The 20,675-nt window shown below is 46.3% G+C and overlaps 1 protein-coding gene across 1 annotated transcript; it reads left to right on the top strand.

Annotated features, from left to right (window-relative positions):
• The first annotated feature begins 4,528 nt into the window (after positions 1–4,528).
• On the top strand, positions 4,529–6,999 carry LOC140900213 (group IIF secretory phospholipase A2-like). The gene is made up of 3 exons (XM_073317070.1): positions 4,529–4,665; positions 5,632–5,738; positions 6,851–6,999. The coding sequence occupies exons 1-3, from the start codon at positions 4,529–4,531 to the stop codon at positions 6,997–6,999; spliced, it is 393 nt and encodes a 130-aa protein (XP_073173171.1).
• The last annotated feature ends 13,676 nt before the right edge of the window (positions 7,000–20,675 follow it).

Below are 20,675 nucleotides of genomic sequence, written 5' to 3' on the forward strand. Positions count from 1 at the left end.
CTCGACCCAATTGCCAAGGAAGCACTGAATTAGTTACAGCACACTCCTTTTATTTAAGTTAGTATGTACCTGCCCGTTTACAGCGCGACGCATATTATACAAACTTTTACCTTGAAAAATACATTTCTTTGCAGTAATTGTAGCCAGAAATTCCTGTAATCAGCAGTGCACAGGGGAGGGAGGAAGGAACGTAACCTTCGGACCTGATCCAAAGGACGTAACCAAAACGTGATCCCCTGACCTGCTGTGGCAAGATGAGCAAAACTGCCCAGCTGCTCTTTCACTTTAATGCACCGTTGTTTTATACCTCTGAAAAGTGAGCTTTAACAAACCAGGAAAAAGGGTGGCTGGCGAGAAGCCCTGAGATGGGATCATCCTCCCTTCATGTGACTGGGGAATTACCTTATTTGAGAAATCATCCAGAGAATGCCGATATGGTCTGAGTGATCTACCAGCCAAGCACAAGGCACATCTCAGCCATAGCTCCTGGCTCCCTCAAAGGGAAGTTCCCCACCTCTTAGCAGCAGCTGCCCCATAACTCCAGCCTCTGTAGCTGCCACAGTTGTCCTCTTGGGCTCTTCTGCCTGATTTCTCCAGCCAGGAGGCATTTGCCAGCAGGTAAGATCTCTTGCTGTAAACTTGGCATTCCCAGATGGTATTTTTGCTCTCTCTCTCCTTTTTTAAAAAAATATGTAAAACCATTAGAAAGGCAGATTTCTCCAGCTTTGCTCCATACATGAATTCTTTGGCATCCTGCTCAGAAGACCTTTTATTATTCATTGGTATTTGACTTCTAACTGCAAAGTGCCAATCAAAGTCCTGGATCCGATAAATACATTCACCAATGTATTTATATTGGGGCAACAGAACGGACCAAGAAAAACAGCTAATTACGGCCAGCATCAAGATTAAACAAACCCACCCAAACAACTTTACCCTTGAAATCAAGTCCCGATTGGAGTCTTTCCATTGACTTGAATGGGCTTTGGATCAGGTCCTAAATGCCTGAGAAAACATGGAACGAAATGCTGGCTGCACAGATGTTAATGAAGCAACAGTCCATCTGTAGGCTCTGCAGCGTGTCCAGGTTTGCAAGCCTCTACTCATGTTAGAGCAAACCATCGTGTGTGTGTGTGAGTGTGTCTCTCTCTCCCACACACACACGGTGCGGGTGGCTATTGGAATGATGGGGTTCAGAATGGAACAGGAACAAGAGGTTTTGGAATGGTGAGGGAAATAATGGAGACAAGGAAAGCTGGAATGAAGTGGGAACAACAGCTGGAGACATGGATAGAGAATTATAGGCACGACTGTAATAAGGGAATGAGGCATGCGGGGTGTCATGACGAGGGAGTACTGGAAAGGAGGGGAAATCGAGCCCTGCAGCGCTTAGGAATGGAGATGGGACTGGGAGCTGGAATGTTTACTGTGACACTTCATCATTGAGGTAATGGATGGCATGGGAGATCCAGCTTCATTGCCACCCTGAGCTGTTGTTTTGGGGTTACGGGGTAAGAACACAGGCGTTCTCGTACTGGATCAGACTGTGTTGGCCTAGTGTTAGGCTGTCGCCCTCCCAATAAAAGGTGATTCTCCCCCTCAAAGGATTATTATGGCCAGTTGTGCTATGTTGTACATTGCTATATTATCCTGAGCCCTGACAGAGACCACTGTACACCCTAAAACATGATCGTTACCCTTAGCTTTCTTAGTTGCAGGTGTTAACTATGGTCATAAAGTTACCCAGACCTTTTAAAAATCCATTCTCAGCAGATCTCCAGGAGCAGCAAGTTCCACACGTAGACCTTTTGCTGTGCGAACACTCCAAGCGTCACAGTCACAGTGAATTCCAAGGGGGGGTGGGGGGGAGAACTAATGAACTCCAAGGATGCTCTGAATTATCCCAGTTACACCCAGCTGATGCATCAGCTAAGGATCCACTTACGTCAGGCAGCTTTCTGGCTGAGGCAGGGGCTATGGGAGATTCATCCCTAAGGCATCAGGTCTGTATAAAGGAAAGGACAACACCACTGGGTAACTAGAAGCACACGCATGCTCCATTTGTTACGGGGTGCGTTTGAGGCCTTGGTCTGGAATTATTCCAGGAACTCATGCAGTCCCTTTGGTTTGCAGCCAGTGGGTTGTTCTGGAGCTGCCATTGAACGTTTGGCTGTAGCTATGACATGACTATAGCTGAGTGAATAACTGATTTCCCCCCCACCCCATTTGGGCTAATGAATGGGGACGGGAGAAGTCATTTTGGGTCAAATAAAAAAATATTTTGTTTGACCCAAAACAAGGGTTTTGTTTTTTTTTTGTAAAAACACAAAAATATTTAGTCAATACAGCTACATTTCCAAAAATTCTAGCCCCCCTTTTCCCTCAATTTTTTGTTCAATCAAAACTTCTCTAAATTTGCAAACAGTTTGTGACCCCTAATGGTATTTTTATTTTTATTTTATCTTTTTTAAAATAAGCTCCTCATCTGAAACATTTCGCTTGGCTCCAGACATGATCCCAGAATCTATTTCTTCCTCAGGTTCTGCACAGACATGTGGAAACTCTTCCCAATGGCAATACTGGCAGCCAGCAGTGAGTACTGGAAACCCCACACCCCCAGCCCCTGAGGGCAGGCCAAGTGGCATCCATCAGCAAAGTGACCGCCATCTTGCCAAGCAGCTACAGAGCGGCTCAAGCCATATTTTGGAGGCCCCAAAGTTCAGTCCTGGGTTGGGCCCATGAGTGAACTCTAGCTCTGCAGTAGGCTTTCAAACCTGCTCACAATTCAGGGCTGTTCAGAACAAAGGTTCTGGCCCATCTTTATAAAGAATTGCATAAGAAACAACACTGCTGAACCCCTCCACTGGGGTTAAGGGTCAGTTCCACCTTGCAGGACGTGGTCTAACATTACGCTTTCCTCCACCCCCTCTGCACTGGTGCCCATCACTATAGATTCTCCTTTCTGCTAGGAGACGGTCACATCCTCATCAGATGCCTTGGAACTCCGTCGGGGCGGATGGGGGACTAGCTTGTTTGTACTGCGTACAGCAGAGGGCATCGCAGCCCCTCAAAACAAGCCCATCTGTTCACAGCTCAGACCCCATATACCTGGGGGCATCAGTTTGAGTCACAGCTGCTGTTAGCTTCTAAGCTGCCCCTGACTGTCTGGTCGAGATCATGAGACTATTTCAGTGACAGGCAGAAAACAGTGCCAGGGCAGATGAGCTACTTATATAGCCCCTATTACCCTGGCATCCAAGTGCCTCCCAGCACCCACGTGAGGAAGGAAAGAGCTATGGCCACCCTAATACAGAAAGGGAACTGATGCAGAGAGATTAAGGCCTGAATGCATGAGAGGCATTAGATACCTGGGAGAAATCACTGCGATACACAAAGCCTGAGTTAGATACCTACGCTCCTCTGCAATAGCGGGGAGAGATGGGTGCCTGTGACCCCGAACCACAAACCCAGCATGATCGGCAGGGAGCTGCCTAAGGTAGGCGATGGGCAGTGCCGACCAGGGTGTGTGTGCTAAGCCCCACCCCACTCACAGGGATAAGGGCATTCCCCCAGGATGTGGGCGACCCAGGCCCCCTGTTCCATTGACCCTAGTTATCCACAGTGCAACAGATTCAACAGGAGAGATTGAGGGATTTCCTCACATCAGAATACGCCATAGTCCAATGGTTAGAGAACTCCCTGTTCAAATCCCTTCTCCCCTTCAGGTGGAGGGGGACTTGAACACAGGTTTCCCACATCCAAGGTGAGCACCCTAATCACTGGGCTAAAAGTTCAAGGCATAGTGTTGTCATCCTGCGCCCTGCCCCCTCCCCTATTCTGTATGAACTTGCCTGAGGGGCCTGATCTGTGAAGAGACCTCTGAGCATCCCTACCGGATGAGGCCCCATGTGCAAATCAGGTGGCTGAATGCCCCTGGTTTGTGAATCACTCTGGGGCTTAGGTGGGAGATAAACATCTGGACCCCCCCGCCCCCCCTGGAGAAGCAGCAGTGCACATGCTCAGAGACAAAACACAGGCGCTGAGGGAACTTGTACTGCAAAAATAAGAAAACCTCCAAACCAAGGGGCGAGAGGGGGAGGGAGGAAAAAAAAAAAAAAAGAAGAAAGAACAGATAGACATTTAGGCACCTACAGGATTTCAGCAGGACTTTTGTGCATCACATGGTCGTGGAACCGGGGTTTGGGCGCCTAACTCCTTTTGCACATTCAGCCCTAAGTGACTTGCTCAAGGTCACACACTGAATCTGTAGCAGAACAGGAATTGAACCTATATCTCCTGAGTCCCTGGCAGTAGTTTGACCGGTAGACTACCCTTCCTCCCTGTGCTAGGTTATAGCTAACATGAAAGCAGAAGCAGTACAAGCCTCCCCTTAGTCACTAAATACTTAGTGATTTTGACCTCCCTCTGTACGTCAGGTGAGGGACCAGGGAAATGATTCTCCTTGAAGGCAAAACATCTCCTTGGAAAAGTCCTGAAAAGCGCTTTCTGCTCTTTCACAGTTTTGACCATGATCCACAGCAGCCTCCTCAATTTCAAATTCATGATCCGGAGAATTACTAGGAAAAGTGCCTTAATTTCCTATAATGGGTATGGATGCCACTGTGGACTCGGTGGGAGAGGGCAGCCTCTGGATAAGACAGACTGGTAAGTTTTGGTTCAGGTCAGTGCTGCTGGTATCAATACTAATTTTTGCAATGCACTGATTTAGTTAGCTGGGCACCTAAATCCTAGGGTTGTAACTGCACTAAGCTCTTTAGCATCTGGGGCAGAGCGCCTCAACTCTCCAGAGTATATGAGAATGGAAACTCCTTTGTAGTCAAGGCACGCTGGGGTGATTCATCCCCAGAATCTTAAAAGGGCCAGTAGAACCCTGTGATTAGTGGTAGTATTTATTTGTATTATACCACACTGGGGTCCTGGTTTCGGATAGGCTCCTTCGTGCTAGGTGCTGTACATACACAGAACAAAGACAGGCTCTGCCCCAGGGAGTTTTCAATCTAATGGATTTTTTTGGTTCAGTCTCCCTCTCCCCCCCAAAAAAACCCAACCCCCCCCCCCAATCATTTCAATCAACCCCCCACCCCAGCTCCTGAACAAACTTTAACGTTTTGGCAGATCAGAAAGTTGTTTTAGGTTGAACTAAATGTTTTGTTTAGATTTGATTTTTGGCTTGTTAGGGTTTTTTTAAATTAAAATTGAAGGACATTTTAAAACAGCTATGAATCAAAAAAATCAGAACAGTCCATTTTGAAGTTTTTTCAATTTTTTCCTAAATAGTTTTGAAGGCTCCACCCTCAACCAAAACTATTCAGCAAATTCAACACCAATTCACAAAATGTTCCAGTCAACCCACATCTGCATTTTTTGCTGAAAAAAAGATTTTGTTCAAAAAGTTTCACCCAGCTTTGGACAGGAGCTGGATTTGAGACACAGAGCTAAGACCGTCACTTGGGATAAACATCTGGGCTGCTAGGGGCTTTTCCCAACCAAGACCAAACTCTGTTCCTTGGGAGGCTTGCTCACACTCTCCCCTCTAGTAGTGGTGATGTTGGCCATTACTTCACCTGGTCAGATTCTCCACCCCACTCCTGTGTTTCCGTCTCCCTGAAGGTGCTGTCATGCCCATGACTGCTGCTATAAGGAGTTAACCAACCAGAGCTGTCACCCATTTTTCGATCATTATCGATACTCCATCATCCACAAAGATGTTATGTGCTGTGAGTAGCATTTTCTGCATGGCTAAAATGGCCACGGATACCGTGGTGATCTACCTGAGACCTTGTTCTCTTGCTTTAACCTTTTACAATGACATTGGAACAAAGGTGGTTTTTTTTTTTTGTTTTTTTGTAGGAGTGGTGGGTGAAATTCTGTGGCCTGCGTTGTGCAGGAGATCAGACTAGATGATCATAATGGTCCCTTCTGACCTAAATATCTATGAATCTATGAATCTAGGTGTCCTAAAGAGAAACAGTCAGTCAGAGGGGCTTTTGGGAAGAAGTAAAGCACTTACAGGATAGCTAGAGGTTGGGGAGGGAGGAAGTGGAAGTACTTCTGGTCCTTCTGGTTCCTCCCCACAACCTCCAAGGCAATTAGGGGGGCATCTTACAGAGCAAGTGGACAGGACAACCGTTAAGGACCTCTGAGCTGTGACTGACCGAATGCCAGTTCCAGGGCAGGCAGCTGTGGTGGATCGCAGGGCCTTTACGTTCCAGTGCTGCAGTGCCAGAGCCACTGGGCCTCATTGGTCACTGTATTTACACCTGTGAAGATGGGTGTAAAATGTTGCCAGTCTGATTTTCCAGCATTTTATACCCACAATGCCCAAGTGGACGTGACTGACTGCAATGGTCAGAGCCGCCATCTTGGCCAACACACTGGGAACTGAGCCGGGGACCTCCGGAGTGAAATGCATGAGCTGCTACAGCTCTGTAGCTGGGGCAGTCACACCACATAGCCTCTGGGGATTGGTACGGAGCAGGGGCCTGTAGCTCACACTCGCCAGCGGGCTACACGAGGCAGGGGAGAATCGGCTGCACTCTGCTGGTTTGGAAAGGCACCTAAGCTGGCGATGGGGCCGTGAATCCAGCGCTGATGGCACCCCTGCTATTGGCATGGCAGCAGCTGGGAACTCTGCAGTGTTGCAACATTCCCGGCAGCGTTACAGCAACAGGGCTGCCTCGTTCCTCTTTCGCTAAACCTCATCCATGCATCTGGAGCGCTGAAGGTCAGGGAAGGAACAAGCTGCTCAGCGCTTGGCCTCTGAGTGGGTCCCTGGCCTTTTAGTTACCGCACAAGGGTTCTGGAGTGAGAAATGCTTTTGTTCCTGCAGGGAACACAAATAATGCCACCTGTGCAAAGCGAGCATGTGAATGTGACCGGCCAGCGGTCCTGTGTTTCAGAAAGGAAGCAAGCAGCTATCACAAAGGATACCGCTATTACTTCAATTTCTTCTGCAAAGGATCTACCCCCCGTTGCTAAATAAAGTTTTACTCGCCATCTGGCTACACAACAGATTGCAAAGCACAGATGTTTCCTCTTTCCAAAGTACTCCTAGCCCCTTCCTCAAAGAGACCATCAACCTACCAAGTGAACCAATCTCTTCCCTGGGGACAGCTAAAGCAATAGAAGGTGCTGGCTTGTACGTACCCTGTCTGTGGAGGGATCAGTAGCGAGGGACATGAAGTTGCTCAGGTAGGATATTAGCGAGCTGTACAGTTTGTCGCCATTCACCCAGTTAAACCCTATGAGGAACAGTACCAAGAGGACTAACTCTGCTGGTGCTGTACCTCTTGGGCTCTCAAAAAGGGAGAGACAGACTGACAGACACACCCGCCACCAAGCTAAGTTTAAATTGTAGGCCAGATCCTCAACTGCAGTAAATCAGCATTTACTCCTCCTTCCTACCATGCACAGACACAAAGCCTAAAATCACAGGCTAGTCCTTACGTTGCATTAGCACCTACACCAGATTAGCACAAAGGGGAGGTAAGTGCTCTGCTTCAGGGGTGGACAAACTTTTTGGCCCAAGGGCCACATCTAGGAATAGAAATTGTATGGCGGGCCATGAATACTCACAAAATTGGGGTTGGGGTGTGGGAGGAGGGGAGGGCTCTGGTTGGGGATGCAGGATCCAGGGTGGGGCCAGAAATGTGGAGTTCAGGGTGTGGGAGGGGACTCCGGGCTGGGGCAGGGTGTGGGCTCCGTCTGGGGGTGCAGGCTCTGGAGTGGGGCTGGGGGATGAGGGGCTCGGGGTGCAGGAGGGTGCTTTGGGCTGGGACCGAGGGGTTCAGAGGGCAGGAAAGGGATCAGAGCTGTGGCAGGGGTTTGGGGCATGGGGGTGGGTGAGGGCTCCAGCTGGGGTTGCGGGCTGGGGATGAGAGGTTTGGGGTGCAGGAGGGTGCTCAAGGCTGGGAATGAGGGGTTTGGAGGGTGGGAGGGGGATCAGGGGGTTGGGGGGGAGGCTAAGGGGCACAGGCTTCAGGAAGTGCTTACCTCAAGTGCCTCCCAGAAGCAGTGGCATGTCCCTTCTCCGGCTCCCACGCAGAGGTGCAGATGTCCCACCCACAGGCACTGCCCCTTCAGGTCCCATTGGCCACGGTTCCCGGCCAATGGGAGATGTCGGGGCGGCACTTCGGGCAGGGGCAGCATGCAGAGTGGAGCCTCTTGGCTTCCCCTACGCGTAGGAGCTGGAGGGGGGCCATGCCGCTGCTTCCAGGATCTGTGTGGAGAGGCCCCCAACCATGCTCCCCAGCTGGAGCGCCGGAACAGGGCTAGCCCCAGACTGCCCTTCCCAGCAGGAGCTCAAGGGCTGGATTAAAATGGCTAGTGGGCCAGATCCGGCCTGCAGGACATAGTTTACCCAACCTTGCTCTACTTGTTATTTGTGTACACGTGCAGAACTCAAAAAAAGGCTGATGGATGCTTGAAATTGACCGCTCAGTGGAGAACAAGCATGGAAAGTACCAGGCCCTTAAAGGGGTTTCAGAAATTCACCTCCAGTGAGAGTTCAAGCATGGAAATTTCAGCCCTAAAGGAAGGTATCTGAGGAAGCTCTGAGCGACTGATAAATGAGGTAGAGGGAGGCTACAATGGAAGGTGGATTTTGACCTTATCCTACTATCATAAGGTACCGGTGGCATGGAATAGAGATTAGCGTCTTGAGTTTGGGATGACTACAGAAGCCAGCAGAACAGCTGCAAAAAGCAGGTCATCCAGGGACCCATAGACACTGAAAACACATTCTTCAGTTTTTAACAGATTTTCTCTCTGTGCACAATTGGCTGTTTATCCGAACCTCCTCCCACCCCAGTCTCTTCACCTGAGCCTCATTCCACACCTCCCTTTTCTCCCCAGCTTCACCCTACTCTCCTGGTTCCTAACTTTCCAGTTAACAATCCCCTCCCAACGAAAGCTCACCACCAGAAAGGAAAAAAACAAACAAACAAAAAAAACCACCCCACCCCACCACCTTGGAGCTAACATGACACGTGCCACCACCGCATGGCTTCCCTGCTGTAAGCTATTGCCCTCACTGACACAGCAGCTCCAGGCCTCAGGAGAGGGCATGGCCAGGTCCTTGGTTATAGCACTCCCTACTGATTGCTGTTTTAATTCTACTCCAGTCAGTATCTTTCATGTCCCAGCCCTCCCGCCAGGTCCCCTTTCAGCACAGTCCCCTTCTGTGGTAACTAAAAGAAGTTCAAACAAAAACCCAGAGACCTAGTGACCATCTAGCAGGCCTTCAGCCCCCCTTTGTAGCCTTTCCCATAGCTTATGTCCTCTCCCATGGGGTGGGGGGCAGGGCAGGGGAGTGTAGGAGAATGCTTTCCTCTGGGTTCTTATCCAGGATTCTTCTGAGAAGCAGCTAGGGTCTATTTCTTATGAATCCTCACCAGCTCCCTGGACTATGTCCCACCTTCACCTGCTTGCAGGCGTCTGTCATGGAGCTGTATTCACCAGCCCCCTCTCCCTGCAGTATCATCTCTCTACACAGTTTGTCTCAGTCTGTGCTAAGAAACTTTCTCTGGGTAACTCCTAGCTTCTCTGGCAGCTACCTAGACCCCCTTCTCCTTTCAGGGCCTGTCACAGGGTATAAGCTCCCTACTAGGGCCTCACCCGTTGGCCCCTGCAGGCCTTCCCTTATAGGCCCACCCAGTCTGGTTCTCCCCAGCTGGGTCTAATCCTTAATTAGCTGTTTCTCTTCCAGGTGCCACTGAATAGGCTAGTTGCACCCCCAGACTCCATTGTAACCCTTTATTTGCCAGTGTGGGGCATATGCCCCATCACACCTACCCTGGATCTACCTTGTCTATTTAGAGCCTAGATCCACAAAGGTAATGGAAGTTAGGAGCCTACATAATGTCAATGAAAATCATTGGAAGTTTGTTGATCCATTCTTGGTTGGTCCCTATGACTGATAATAATACATTACTTATACTCATTGCACTCTGTTTTCTTGTAATAATTAAACTCTTTGTAATTTTTAAACAGTTACAAGCATATCCAATTAACCACGGCCATTATACCTGTGGATTGCTGCATACCCAATATGGAGGGGCAATGCTTTGACTGCCTAATGGTGAACAGAGCGTGCTCAGTAGCCATGAATGTGCTTTCCTGCTGCCTGGCTCTGCAAGAATAACTTGTAAGATGAGAGGAAGACTAGTCCACACACTGGTTAGGACCCTAGCTCAAGCCCTGGATTCAATTCCCTGCTCTGCCACAGACCTCCTGTGCAAGCTTGGACCTGTCACTTAGGGCTGGGTGTTTAGGTGCCTAACTCCCATTGATTTTAATAGGAGGTGCCTAAATACCTTTAAAAATCTGGCCCTTAGTCTTTCTGTGCCTCAGCTCCCATCTGTAAAACAGGGATAATCGTACAGGGATGTTGTCAGGATAAATATATTGAAGAGTGTGAGATACTCTTATGTTACAGTTGTGGAGACCACATAAGTACATAGATAGGGACCTGGCAGACTTAAAACAGCTGGGCTAACATGGAAGAGTCTGTCACAGTTTACAGTGGCTATTCAATAGTGCTGAATTGTAAGGCCAGGCGATTCCAATGATGTGCTCCAGGTTCTTTTTTAGATGATCAGCATGTTTCCTTATCATCCATCAGTGCCAGTGTGGGAGTCTTCACCCCAGCAGTGTGACTGTGGGCCCATGTCCATTTCTGTACCTCCTGGCAGGATGACTATCTGTGTGTGGGAGTGCCTACTGGCAGGGTCCTGGCCGAATTCCCTTTGGAAAGATACATATGGCCTAGCTATCCCCCCATCAAGTTTAAAATAAAGTCTTCTGCCCAGAACTGCCATGCAATGTTTGTGTGGGTTTTAAATAGCTGCTGTGTTCCACCCCAGAGATAGATGCATCAGCCCTGTGGCTTACTCTTATCATTACTTTTTGTAGAGTAAATAAGCCCCCCATGCATCCTGAGTGCTCCAATTCCTGTGTCTGGGCCTCCACATTATCCCCTCACTCTTGATTCCCCCCTCTTCTCAGGCCATAATAAAGCGGGCGAGGAGGCTGTTGTATTTTACCATTGACAAAAATCCCTGGAAACACTGCAGATCCTTTCCGGTGCAATTTATTCCATTCTTTTTACTGTGACATGAAGCCAAGATGCTACAGAAATGCCAGAAAGAGAAAAAAGCAAAAGTTGGCACCTCCCAAGGTGGCTCTGGGGTCTAGAAGATTGCTAACAAAGTGATCTCCTTGTACACACACCTATGATCTCACACTAGTGGATGTGCTACCCTCGCCGTCTGAATATTGATACATGATCCCTGGGTAAGACTTTGGGACGCAGCTGAGAGGATGACTCCAAAGGCTCAGGGTTCTGCATCAGGCATTTCTTGTTTGATTTCTCCCTTAAAAATGAGCACAGCCAATCAACAACTGCAAACCTCCAGGGCGGGGCAGCCCTGCTTAACAGCTGGCTTTGCTTCCATTGCAAGGCCTGTTTGAATAGACCCAGTAGGATATATTGTAAGTAACCAGGATCCTCTGGAAGCAGAGGGCTGTGCTCCTGTGGCATAAACAGGCCTCTCTCCTGCACTGGCTCTGGTTACTGCCTAGAGGGGACACATAGATAATGACCTTTAGAGACTTTTCCAATATTGCCATTGTTATCTTTGCTAATGTACAATTTTGTGATCAGTACTGGGCTTCCAGCTACAGGCTGGCAAATATTCCCAATGAGAGTTCAGACCTAGGGATAGGGGATGCCCCCTTATCTCAGCAGCCCCAAATATACCTTATGATGGACATCTAGAGGGCCACAAAGGCATCTCAGTAAGAAGGCGCTCCAGTCCCTGTAGGGTGACCTAGGAACTTGTAACTGTTCCTCTCTGACCACTGGCATATCACACAGTGAGTGGCCTGGAACTGTGAATGGAAAACACCTACAGCCTTGTACAAGGGGGCAGAAGGTTCTGCTAAATGAGATTGATAAATGTGGAGCAAATCTGACATCTAGTGGATTATTTGCATGACACAGTACTATTTCAGAGTAACAGCCGTGTTAGTCTGTATTCGCAAAAAGAAAAGGAGTACTTGGGGCACTTTAGAGACTAACCAATTTATCTGAGCATAAGCTTTCGTGAGCTACAGCTCACTTCATCAGATGCATCCGACGAAGTGAGCTGTAGCTCACGAAAGCTTATGCTCAAATAAATTGGTTAGTCTCTAAGGTGCCACAAGTACTCCTTTTCTTTTGACAGTACTATTTGCAGATGGAAGGCAGACATTCTGATCTACTCTTATCTAGGTAGCTCTCTGTCATATAGAGTTGGAACTATCATGTAAGATGTCACTTTACTAAGCAGCATATGTCTTTCTTCTTTTTGAATAAATTCCCATCGACAGCCCATTGCTGCCTTTGCTCGTCTTTTGCATACATCATTTATGTCCCATGTAAAGATATTTCTCCTCCACTCCCCGACTGCCCCCATGTGCAGTTCCTGGCTTCTTGTGTTTAGGATTGTTATTCAAGAGAAGATGTGCTGCATCCACCTCTGCTCTAATTTTAACTGTATGAGATAGTGAATAGCTAGGGGAGTTAGTTGGTCAGGACTCCTGGGGTCTGATTCTCCAATAGCCTGCACCTTGAATCCTTATTCACCCCAGAGTAGAGTAAGTGCAATGACTGCTCAAGGCTCAGGGCAATGGAGAATCTGACCCCTGGTTCTGCCACTGACTTGCTCTGTGACCTTGGCCAAGTCACTTGGCTGTCAAGTCTGTACTTCGATAAATCCAGCTGTATTAATGATCACGTATTAGTATTAGCTACATACACACTTCTGTAGTGCATGGAGGGGGAAGAGTTGCCATGACACTGAATTCGTTAATGTTCGGAAAGGAATTTGAGATCTTTAGATCAGGAGGACAAAGTATTATCACTAATCTCTTTTCTAATTAATACAAGCTTTTGCCTCCAAATTATATATTCAGAGCGTCCTTATCACCCTGATTCCCTTTTCTGTGTCGTCACTATTCTCCCTGTACTATTTTATGGATAATTTATGTAGGTTTTGGATTTCAGTGTGGGTACCTCTGCTAGGCTGAAGCTCATCACTGTGCTGATACAAGGGCTAAGACAGGGCTCAGAGGGGGAGGTGCCCTGTGCCTTGCCAATTTCAAGGCTGCTGAGGCCAGTTTGACCCCTGGCACTAAGATGAACCCCAGCGGCAATGGCCCCTATGAGCCAGAATCACTAGGGCATAAGAACCCCATGTCCTATTTCCCCTCCCACCCTGAATGCCCCCTGCACAAGTGTCCCCTGTGGGTGTGCAGGGGGGCCAGTAGCACCTGCAGGGGCCCAGAGGGTATTCACTGGAGGACAGCATTTCTTGGCACGTTGACTAAAACAAGGTAAGCACACATCAATGGTCAGTATCACTGACACACTGGAAATTGACAACCTTTCCTCCCACTTCCACTGAAACATGCCTGAGGAAACAGCTGATCTTTGCAAATACCTGAAAGGTCATGAAACGCAGACTCTGCCGCATAAAGGGGATGGGTGCATGGGTGGATGAGTTCCAGGGTCACCACGAACACCGTACTGCCAGCCTGCTGACATGCAAATCTATGCCCCGTCAGCTCAAGCATCCCAGCTGATCTTGACCCTCAAGCACAAGGGGCCCCAAATAACACACAGCTCTCCTTGCGGAGTCTAACAGTGCACAAAGCCATCTACCAAAGGGAATACAGGAATCAATTTTGACCTCATTGTGGGTTTGCACCAATGTGAGAGGAGAATGAGACCACAGATTAGTCTTATATTCACAAAGTGAAGAGAAGTAGGGTTGAAGTGGAGTCTTTACCCAAGCACTTTGATTTGTAGCTACACTACAAGATTTGACAGTGTCAGCCTCTGTAATGTGCAGCATGGTGGACATGCTGAAGGTTTTTACGTTGCTGTTTCACTGCGTACATTCCTTATCTCTAGCTCTGCTGGTTACTTAGGCAGCCACCACAGGGTGGAATTTCTTGCTTGCCACTCAGCACAGCAGGTGGGGTTTCAGTTGAAGGCCTTGTGTATGAGCCACCAAAAAGATAACATAGCTATACACGTTTGATCACTCAGAGCTGGAATTCTTAGAAAGATTAAAAGAAAAACAATGGAGTATTCAGGAGGTTACATTCTAGAAAAGTTTAACAAGCACACTTCTGTACCTGCTTTAATGAGCTGATTTAGTTAGTGGGTGGAGATGATGCTGAAGGCTGAGAGGAGATATTCTTACTATGTATTTGTACAAACAGTATTGAAAATTTCAGAGTAGCAGCCGTGTTAGTCTGTATTTGCAAAATAGTCTCTAAGGTGCCACAAGTACTCCTTTTCTTTTTTTAGTATTGAAAATAACAGTCAATGGGCCAACTACATTCTGCAAATCTGCAGTAGTCAATGGAGTTATCATAGGGATGAATCTGGTCCTTTGTATGCTATTTTCCACTATTATTATTATGTTATTCCCCCACAATCATGTGTGTGTGTGAGTATGTATTACCACATATATGTTTCAGTCTGCCTATCACTTAATATTGCATAGAACTTATCTATCTAGACCAAGCTACTTACAGTATGTGACCAAGCTTACAAAGAAGAGAAAAAACAGCTTTCTATGTGGGGATACTTCTGTAAAAACATCCCAGCATGCAATACAGCCAAATACAAGCTATCAAGAGAGGGATATTATCTTAAACTTGGGAAGGAATTTATATTCTTGAGCTTACTACACAGTTTTTGGGCAAAGGGGTGACCCTCTGGCATTACTGCATGCTGGGATGTTTTTGTTGTAGCATCACCACAGAGAGCTGTCATTTCTTTCTACCCTTGGTCACTTGCTGTTTGTAGCTACATTAGACCAGCCCTTTGAACAATTTTCACTATTTTGGCTTTTCCAGGCCCCCTCTAACATTAATCCAAAGATAAAATGGAGACAGATTTCAGAGAAACAAAGAAACTGCAATGCAATTTGTCTATTTGCAGCAGAAAAGTACTCACTGAAGATTTTTCCATCGCTGATGCTGAACTTCTATTTAGTCAGTACAGGCTTAAATTTCTTTTCTCTTGGTTTGCCTTAACAGCAGTCAGGGATATAGCAGCACCTTGAGGGAGAAACATACAAAAATCAGGCCTGTGTCACAAAGTTTCAAAATTTTCTCTACACTGTATTATATATGAGAATTGGGATATTTTACTCTTTTCATCTCACACCTTCTCCCTCAACACTAAACTGGAGTAAAAAGATATGCAAGCCTTATAGGGAAAAGGTCACCACCAGATAAGGCAAAATTAATGCCCAAGACAACCACAATTCACATGCCCTACCACCCAAACCCCACTATACCCAAATACAGTTATAGACTCGTCATCTGCACAATAAACCCTCTTTCAGTGCCAGCATACAAGTACCCATGATGCACACATCCAGTCCCTCCGTTACATTTAGACACTTTGCCCTCTTACCCCCCACCTTTTTGGGTAGACTTTTAAAGTGACAGCACGCCTCCCAATACAGTATCTTAAATTTCCTAAGGTCAGAGTTAAGCTTGCACCCTTGAATGTGATTGTGAAGAACAGAGGCTTCAGACAGTGGCCAGTACCAGATATTTCAGAGGAAGGTGCAAAAAACCCATACGGGACAATTACAAAATAACCTGCCCGTAGGGGAAATTTCTTCCTGACCCCAGACAGATAGTAGCTGGCTCTTACCCTGAAAAGTGTTTTCTGTAGGTAGACAGAATTATGCTGCTCCTTTCAGTAACATCTAGTGCAGTTTCCTTTCCACCTAATCCACAGTAACATCTATAACAGGGCACATTTCCCAGTAGCGGCTTTAATCATTCTGTTAAACTCCAAAGCACTCCCATGTGCCATGCCAACATCTGTAAAAGAACAAAGGGAAACATTAAATTCACTGGAAGGGAGGGAAATGTCCCCTCTATAGGACTAGGACCAATGTTCAAAACGATTAAGCAGAAGAGATATAGGCAAATTGCAAAGCTTAACAAAAATAGTTTAAAATCCCAGAGCAATAGCAAAATGTATGTTTAATCTGGGAAATTATCTACAAATACAAGCTCAAATGGAATATTTGTAAATCAGTTTCCTATTTACTTACCTGCTAGGATCTGCGTTCAGGATTCTACATTGGCACTGGTGTTTCAGATGTTGATGGCATATAAAATAACAGCTCTTTGATCTTGTGATATTAGCAACTGTTGCAGTGAAAACACAGAACCCTAGACATAGGAACTGGCAGTGAAATGGAATTTACTGCTTTCCCTTTAAAATTAACTGTACCAATCTTTAGGTTCTTCATAAAGCTTTTAGCAAAAGCTTTGCAGTCCTTTGAGAAAGGCATAACGCAGAGATCTGTGCACAGGATGGAGACCCAGGAACTCAGATCCTGACTCCTCCAGCGACCTTGGCAAGTCACATGGGGCCAGATTTAAAGAGGTGTTAAGCACCCACAGCTCCCATGGAATTTAAAAGGTGACAGAGGATGTTGAAAAAGCTAATGTACTCAATGTTTTTTTTTGCCTCTGTCTTTGTTAGGATATAGATACTCAGGCCTGTCTGTAACGGCGTGTACTCTAAGAATTTAGGTGTATTCTTATCACTTGGCTAATTATAGAGGTATAAAAGAAAGAATCAAAATCACTGTCTGCCAGTGTAAGGTCCTTCTCTTACTGTGACAGTCTGAGGCCCTGTGCTTAGGCTAAGGCCGTTGGCTAAGCAGCAGAGGCAGCCATAAGCTGGGAAGCGACGGGTCACATCCTCACATTCCAAACTAGTCACATTGAAATAAGGTGCTATTGGGCTGTTAGGAATACAATCCTGTCCTGATAATGCCTATCACCTCCAGAGAAAGGGAAGTGCCTAGAAGATGTAAAAGGAAACTTAGTCTGATAGCATCCTGTCTGGCAAGAACTCACTTATCAATAGCTGGGATGTGAAATCCTAATTTCTGTGTTTGTTCTATCACTGTAGTCCCCATTTCCCCATTGTTTGTCTGTATAATCTCTGTCTTGTTCTGTGATTGTTTCTGTCTGCTGTATAATTAATTTTGCTGGGTGTAAACTAATTAAGGTGTTAGGATATAATTGGTTACATAATCATGTTACAATATGTTAGGATTGGTTAGTTAAAATGATTGGTTAAGGTATAGCTAAGCTGAACTCAAGTTTTGTCTGTAGTCAATCAGGAAGTGAGTGAGTGGGTGGGGATGGGAAAGGGAACAGGGGTGGGAAAATTGGAATCATGTTTAGCTAAAGGGGGAAATGGGAACAGGGACACAGGAAAGCCTCTGTGGTGTCAGAGCTGGGAAGGGGGACACCAAGGAAGGAAACTAGAGTCATGCTTGCTCCAATAAACATTGAATTGTTTGCACCTTTGGACTTCAGGTATTGTTGCTCTCTGTTCATGAGAGAAGGACCAGGGAAGTAAGTGGGTGAACGAATAAGTCCCCTAACAGTCTTCACGAACAAGGTCAGCTCCCAGACTACTGCACTGGGCAGCACAGTATGGGGAGGAGGTGACTAGCCCTCTGTGGAGAAAGAAGTGGTTCAGGGCTATTTAGAAAACCTGGACGAGCACAAGTCCATGGGGCTGGATGCGTTGCATCCGAGGGTCTAAAGGAGTTGGCAGATGTGACTGCAGAGCCATTGGCCATTATGTTTGAAAACTCATGGTGATCGGGGGAGGTCCCGGATGACTGGAAAAAGAATAATGTAGTGCCCATCTTTAAAAAAGGGAAGGAGAAGGATCTGGGGAACTACAAGGCAGTCAGCCTCACTTCAGTCCCTGAAAAAATCCTGGAAAAATCAGGTCCTCAAGGAATCAATTTTAAAACACTTAGAGGAGAGGAAAGTGATCAGGAACAGTCAGCATGGATTCACCAAGGGCAAGTCATGCCTGACTAACCTAACTGCTTTCTATGATGAGATAACTGTGGATGAGGGGAAAGCAGTGGACGTGTTATTCCTTGACTTTAGCAAAGCTTTTGACATGGTCTCCCACAGTATTCTTGCCAGCAAGTATGGGCTGGATGAATGGACTACAAGGTGGATAGAAAGCTGGCTAGATCATCAGGCTCAACGGGTAGTGATCAATGGCTCCATGTCTAGTTGGCAGCCGGTATCAAGTGGAGTGCCCCAAGGGTCGGTTTTGTTCAATATCTTCATTAATGATCTGGAGGATGGCATGGACTGCACCCTCAGCAAGTTTGCAGATGATACTAAACTGGGAGGAGTGGTAGATAAGCTGGAGGGTAGGGATAGGATACAGACGGACCTAGACAAATTAGAGGATTGGGCCAAAAGAAATCTGATGAGGTTCAACAAGGACAAGTGTACCAAGTGCACTTAGGACGGAAGAATCCCATGCACTGCTACAGACTAGGGACCGAGTGGCTAGGCAGCAGTTCTGCAGAAAAGGACCTAGGGGCTACAGTGGACGAGAAGATGGATATGAGTTCACAGTTTGCCGTTGTTGACAAGAAGGCTAATGGCATTTTGGGCTGCTTTCCCTTTAGGAAAGTAGGAGCACTGCCAGCAGATCAAGGGACATGATCATTCTCCTCTATTCGGCACTGGTGAGGCCTCATCTGGAGTTCTGTGTCCAGTTTTGGGCCTCATACTACAAGTGTTGGATCATATTAAAGAAGTTCTGTATTAAAATCACAAATGAGTTTGATTCCCCAGAGTTTAAATTCCAGGGTATTACTAATTAAGAGGTCTCTTGGTTTTTGGTACTGTTTCTCTCCCTCTATGTGTGAAACTTGCAAGCTGCTAATTGTGTTAGTACATACTAAGACGGAGTCTGTTCTCAAAGCAATTCACAGAGAGAGAGACTCAAAGCAATACTCTAACAACAGAAACAGCACCCAGAGACTCCCTGCCCTTTTGTTGTATTAACAATTGTGATTAAAATAGAGATAGAGGATGTATATGGATGGATGCTTGGTGTGGATAATAACTGAATGATCAGGGAGGTGCCAGCCTAAGAATCCAGGTTTCAGAGTAACAGCCGTGTTAGTCTGTATTCGCAAAAAGAAAAGGAGTACTTGTGGCACCTTAGAGACTAACCAATTTATTAGTTTATTATTATTATTTATTAGCTTATGCTCTAATAAATTGGTTAGTCTCTAAGGTGCCACAAGTACTCCTTTTCTTCTTCCTAAGAATCCAGTGTCCATTGGCTGAAGAAGGCGTCAAGTGGAAATAACCAGAGGGCCCCCGGAGGGCAGACTGGAATCCACCCAACAGCCTCAAGAATGGGAGAACCAAAGAACAAGATAACATTTTGGAGTCGTCAGGAATGTGCTATCTGCTGATTGATTCAGCAACAGCATGATGAAGCAATTCCCATAGACTGCCATAGGAAGAAATTCCTATAAAAATAGACTCTAAAAAGTGAGAACTTTGGGGTCTGATTCTGCAAACCAACTTCTAGGAGCATCAGATGAGCATCTGACAAGGCCCTGCTCCCTCCTCATGTCCAGGCCACCTGGCCAGTGGCTTGGCATGAGCAACTCTAAGGCTGGTAACTATGATAACAGCCTTGCAGAACCTGTGTGTGTGTGTGTTTGTATGAATGAATGTGTGAATAAACATGAGATTGAATGGAATGTTATAACTAACTGCTTACTATGATTCTTTCTGTATTCACAATAAATGTGGTATTTTGCCTTTTCCTCTTTAATAAGATCCTGCTGGTTTTTATTTTATTGGTATAACACAAGAAGGATGTGAAAAAATTTGGAAAGAGTCCAGCAGAGGGCAACAAAAATGATTAGGGGGCTGATTTATGAGAAGAGGCTGAGGGAACTGGGATTATTTAGTCTGCAGAAGAGAAGAGCGAGGGGGGATTTGATAGCTGCTTTCAACTATCTGAAAGGGGGTTCCAAAGAGGATGGATCTAGACTGTTCTCAGTGGTAGCAGATGACAGAACAAGGAGTAATGGTCTCAAGTTGCAGTGGGGGAGGTTTAGGTTGGATATTAGGAAAAACTTTTTCACTAGGAGGGTGGTGAAGCACTGGAATGTGTTACCTAGGGAGGTGGTGGAATCTCCTTCCTGAGAGGTTTTTAAGGTCAGGCTTGACAAAGCCCTGGCTGGGATGATTTAGTTGGGGTTGGTCCTGCTTTGAGCAGGGGGTTGGACTAGATGACCTCCTGAGGTCCCTTCCAACCCTGATATTCTATGATTCAGCACTTGTTTAAATTAAGCCCTTAACCTTTGCTTCGGTATCCTCATCCATAAAAATGGCAGTAATAACACCTACTTCCCAAGGTATAGAGAAGACTATAGCACTAAGTATTAAGAAGAATAATGATTAGTTCATCTTAAGAAGAAAACCCAATATGAATTTTGAAGCCCGGGGACTACAGGTATCTGGGAGCTCATAAATTACCTCAATGTACGTTCCAGTTTGAAAGACTTTCTTATATTCACAGCAGGCAACAAAGACAGCAAATATCAACAGGCTATTCATCTCTATGATGGACCTGAAAATAGAGAGCAAACAAAATCAAACCTTCTCTTCAAAGGTGTATCTGCGCTGAATCATTAGCCCAGAGTTTAAATAATATTTGGGGCAGTTTATTATTCCATTGACAACAGATGAAAGATCCTTTTAACACA

The sequence above is a fragment of the Lepidochelys kempii genome, chromosome 18 (assembly GCF_965140265.1).
Source record: "Lepidochelys kempii isolate rLepKem1 chromosome 18, rLepKem1.hap2, whole genome shotgun sequence".
Lineage (NCBI taxonomy): Eukaryota > Metazoa > Chordata > Testudines > Cheloniidae > Lepidochelys > Lepidochelys kempii.

Excerpts from the sequence above, each read along its gene's own strand:
- LOC140900213 (XM_073317070.1), top strand. The coding sequence starts at position 4,529 with ATGATCCACAGCAGCCTCCTCAATTTCAAATTCATGATCCGGAGAATT. Across the intron at positions 4,666-5,631 it reads CCTCTGGATAAGACAGACTG|GTGCTGTCATGCCCATGACT; the intron begins GTAAGTTTTGGT and ends GTCTCCCTGAAG. Across the intron at positions 5,739-6,850 it reads CCACAAAGATGTTATGTGCT|GGAACACAAATAATGCCACC; the intron begins GTGAGTAGCATT and ends TTGTTCCTGCAG.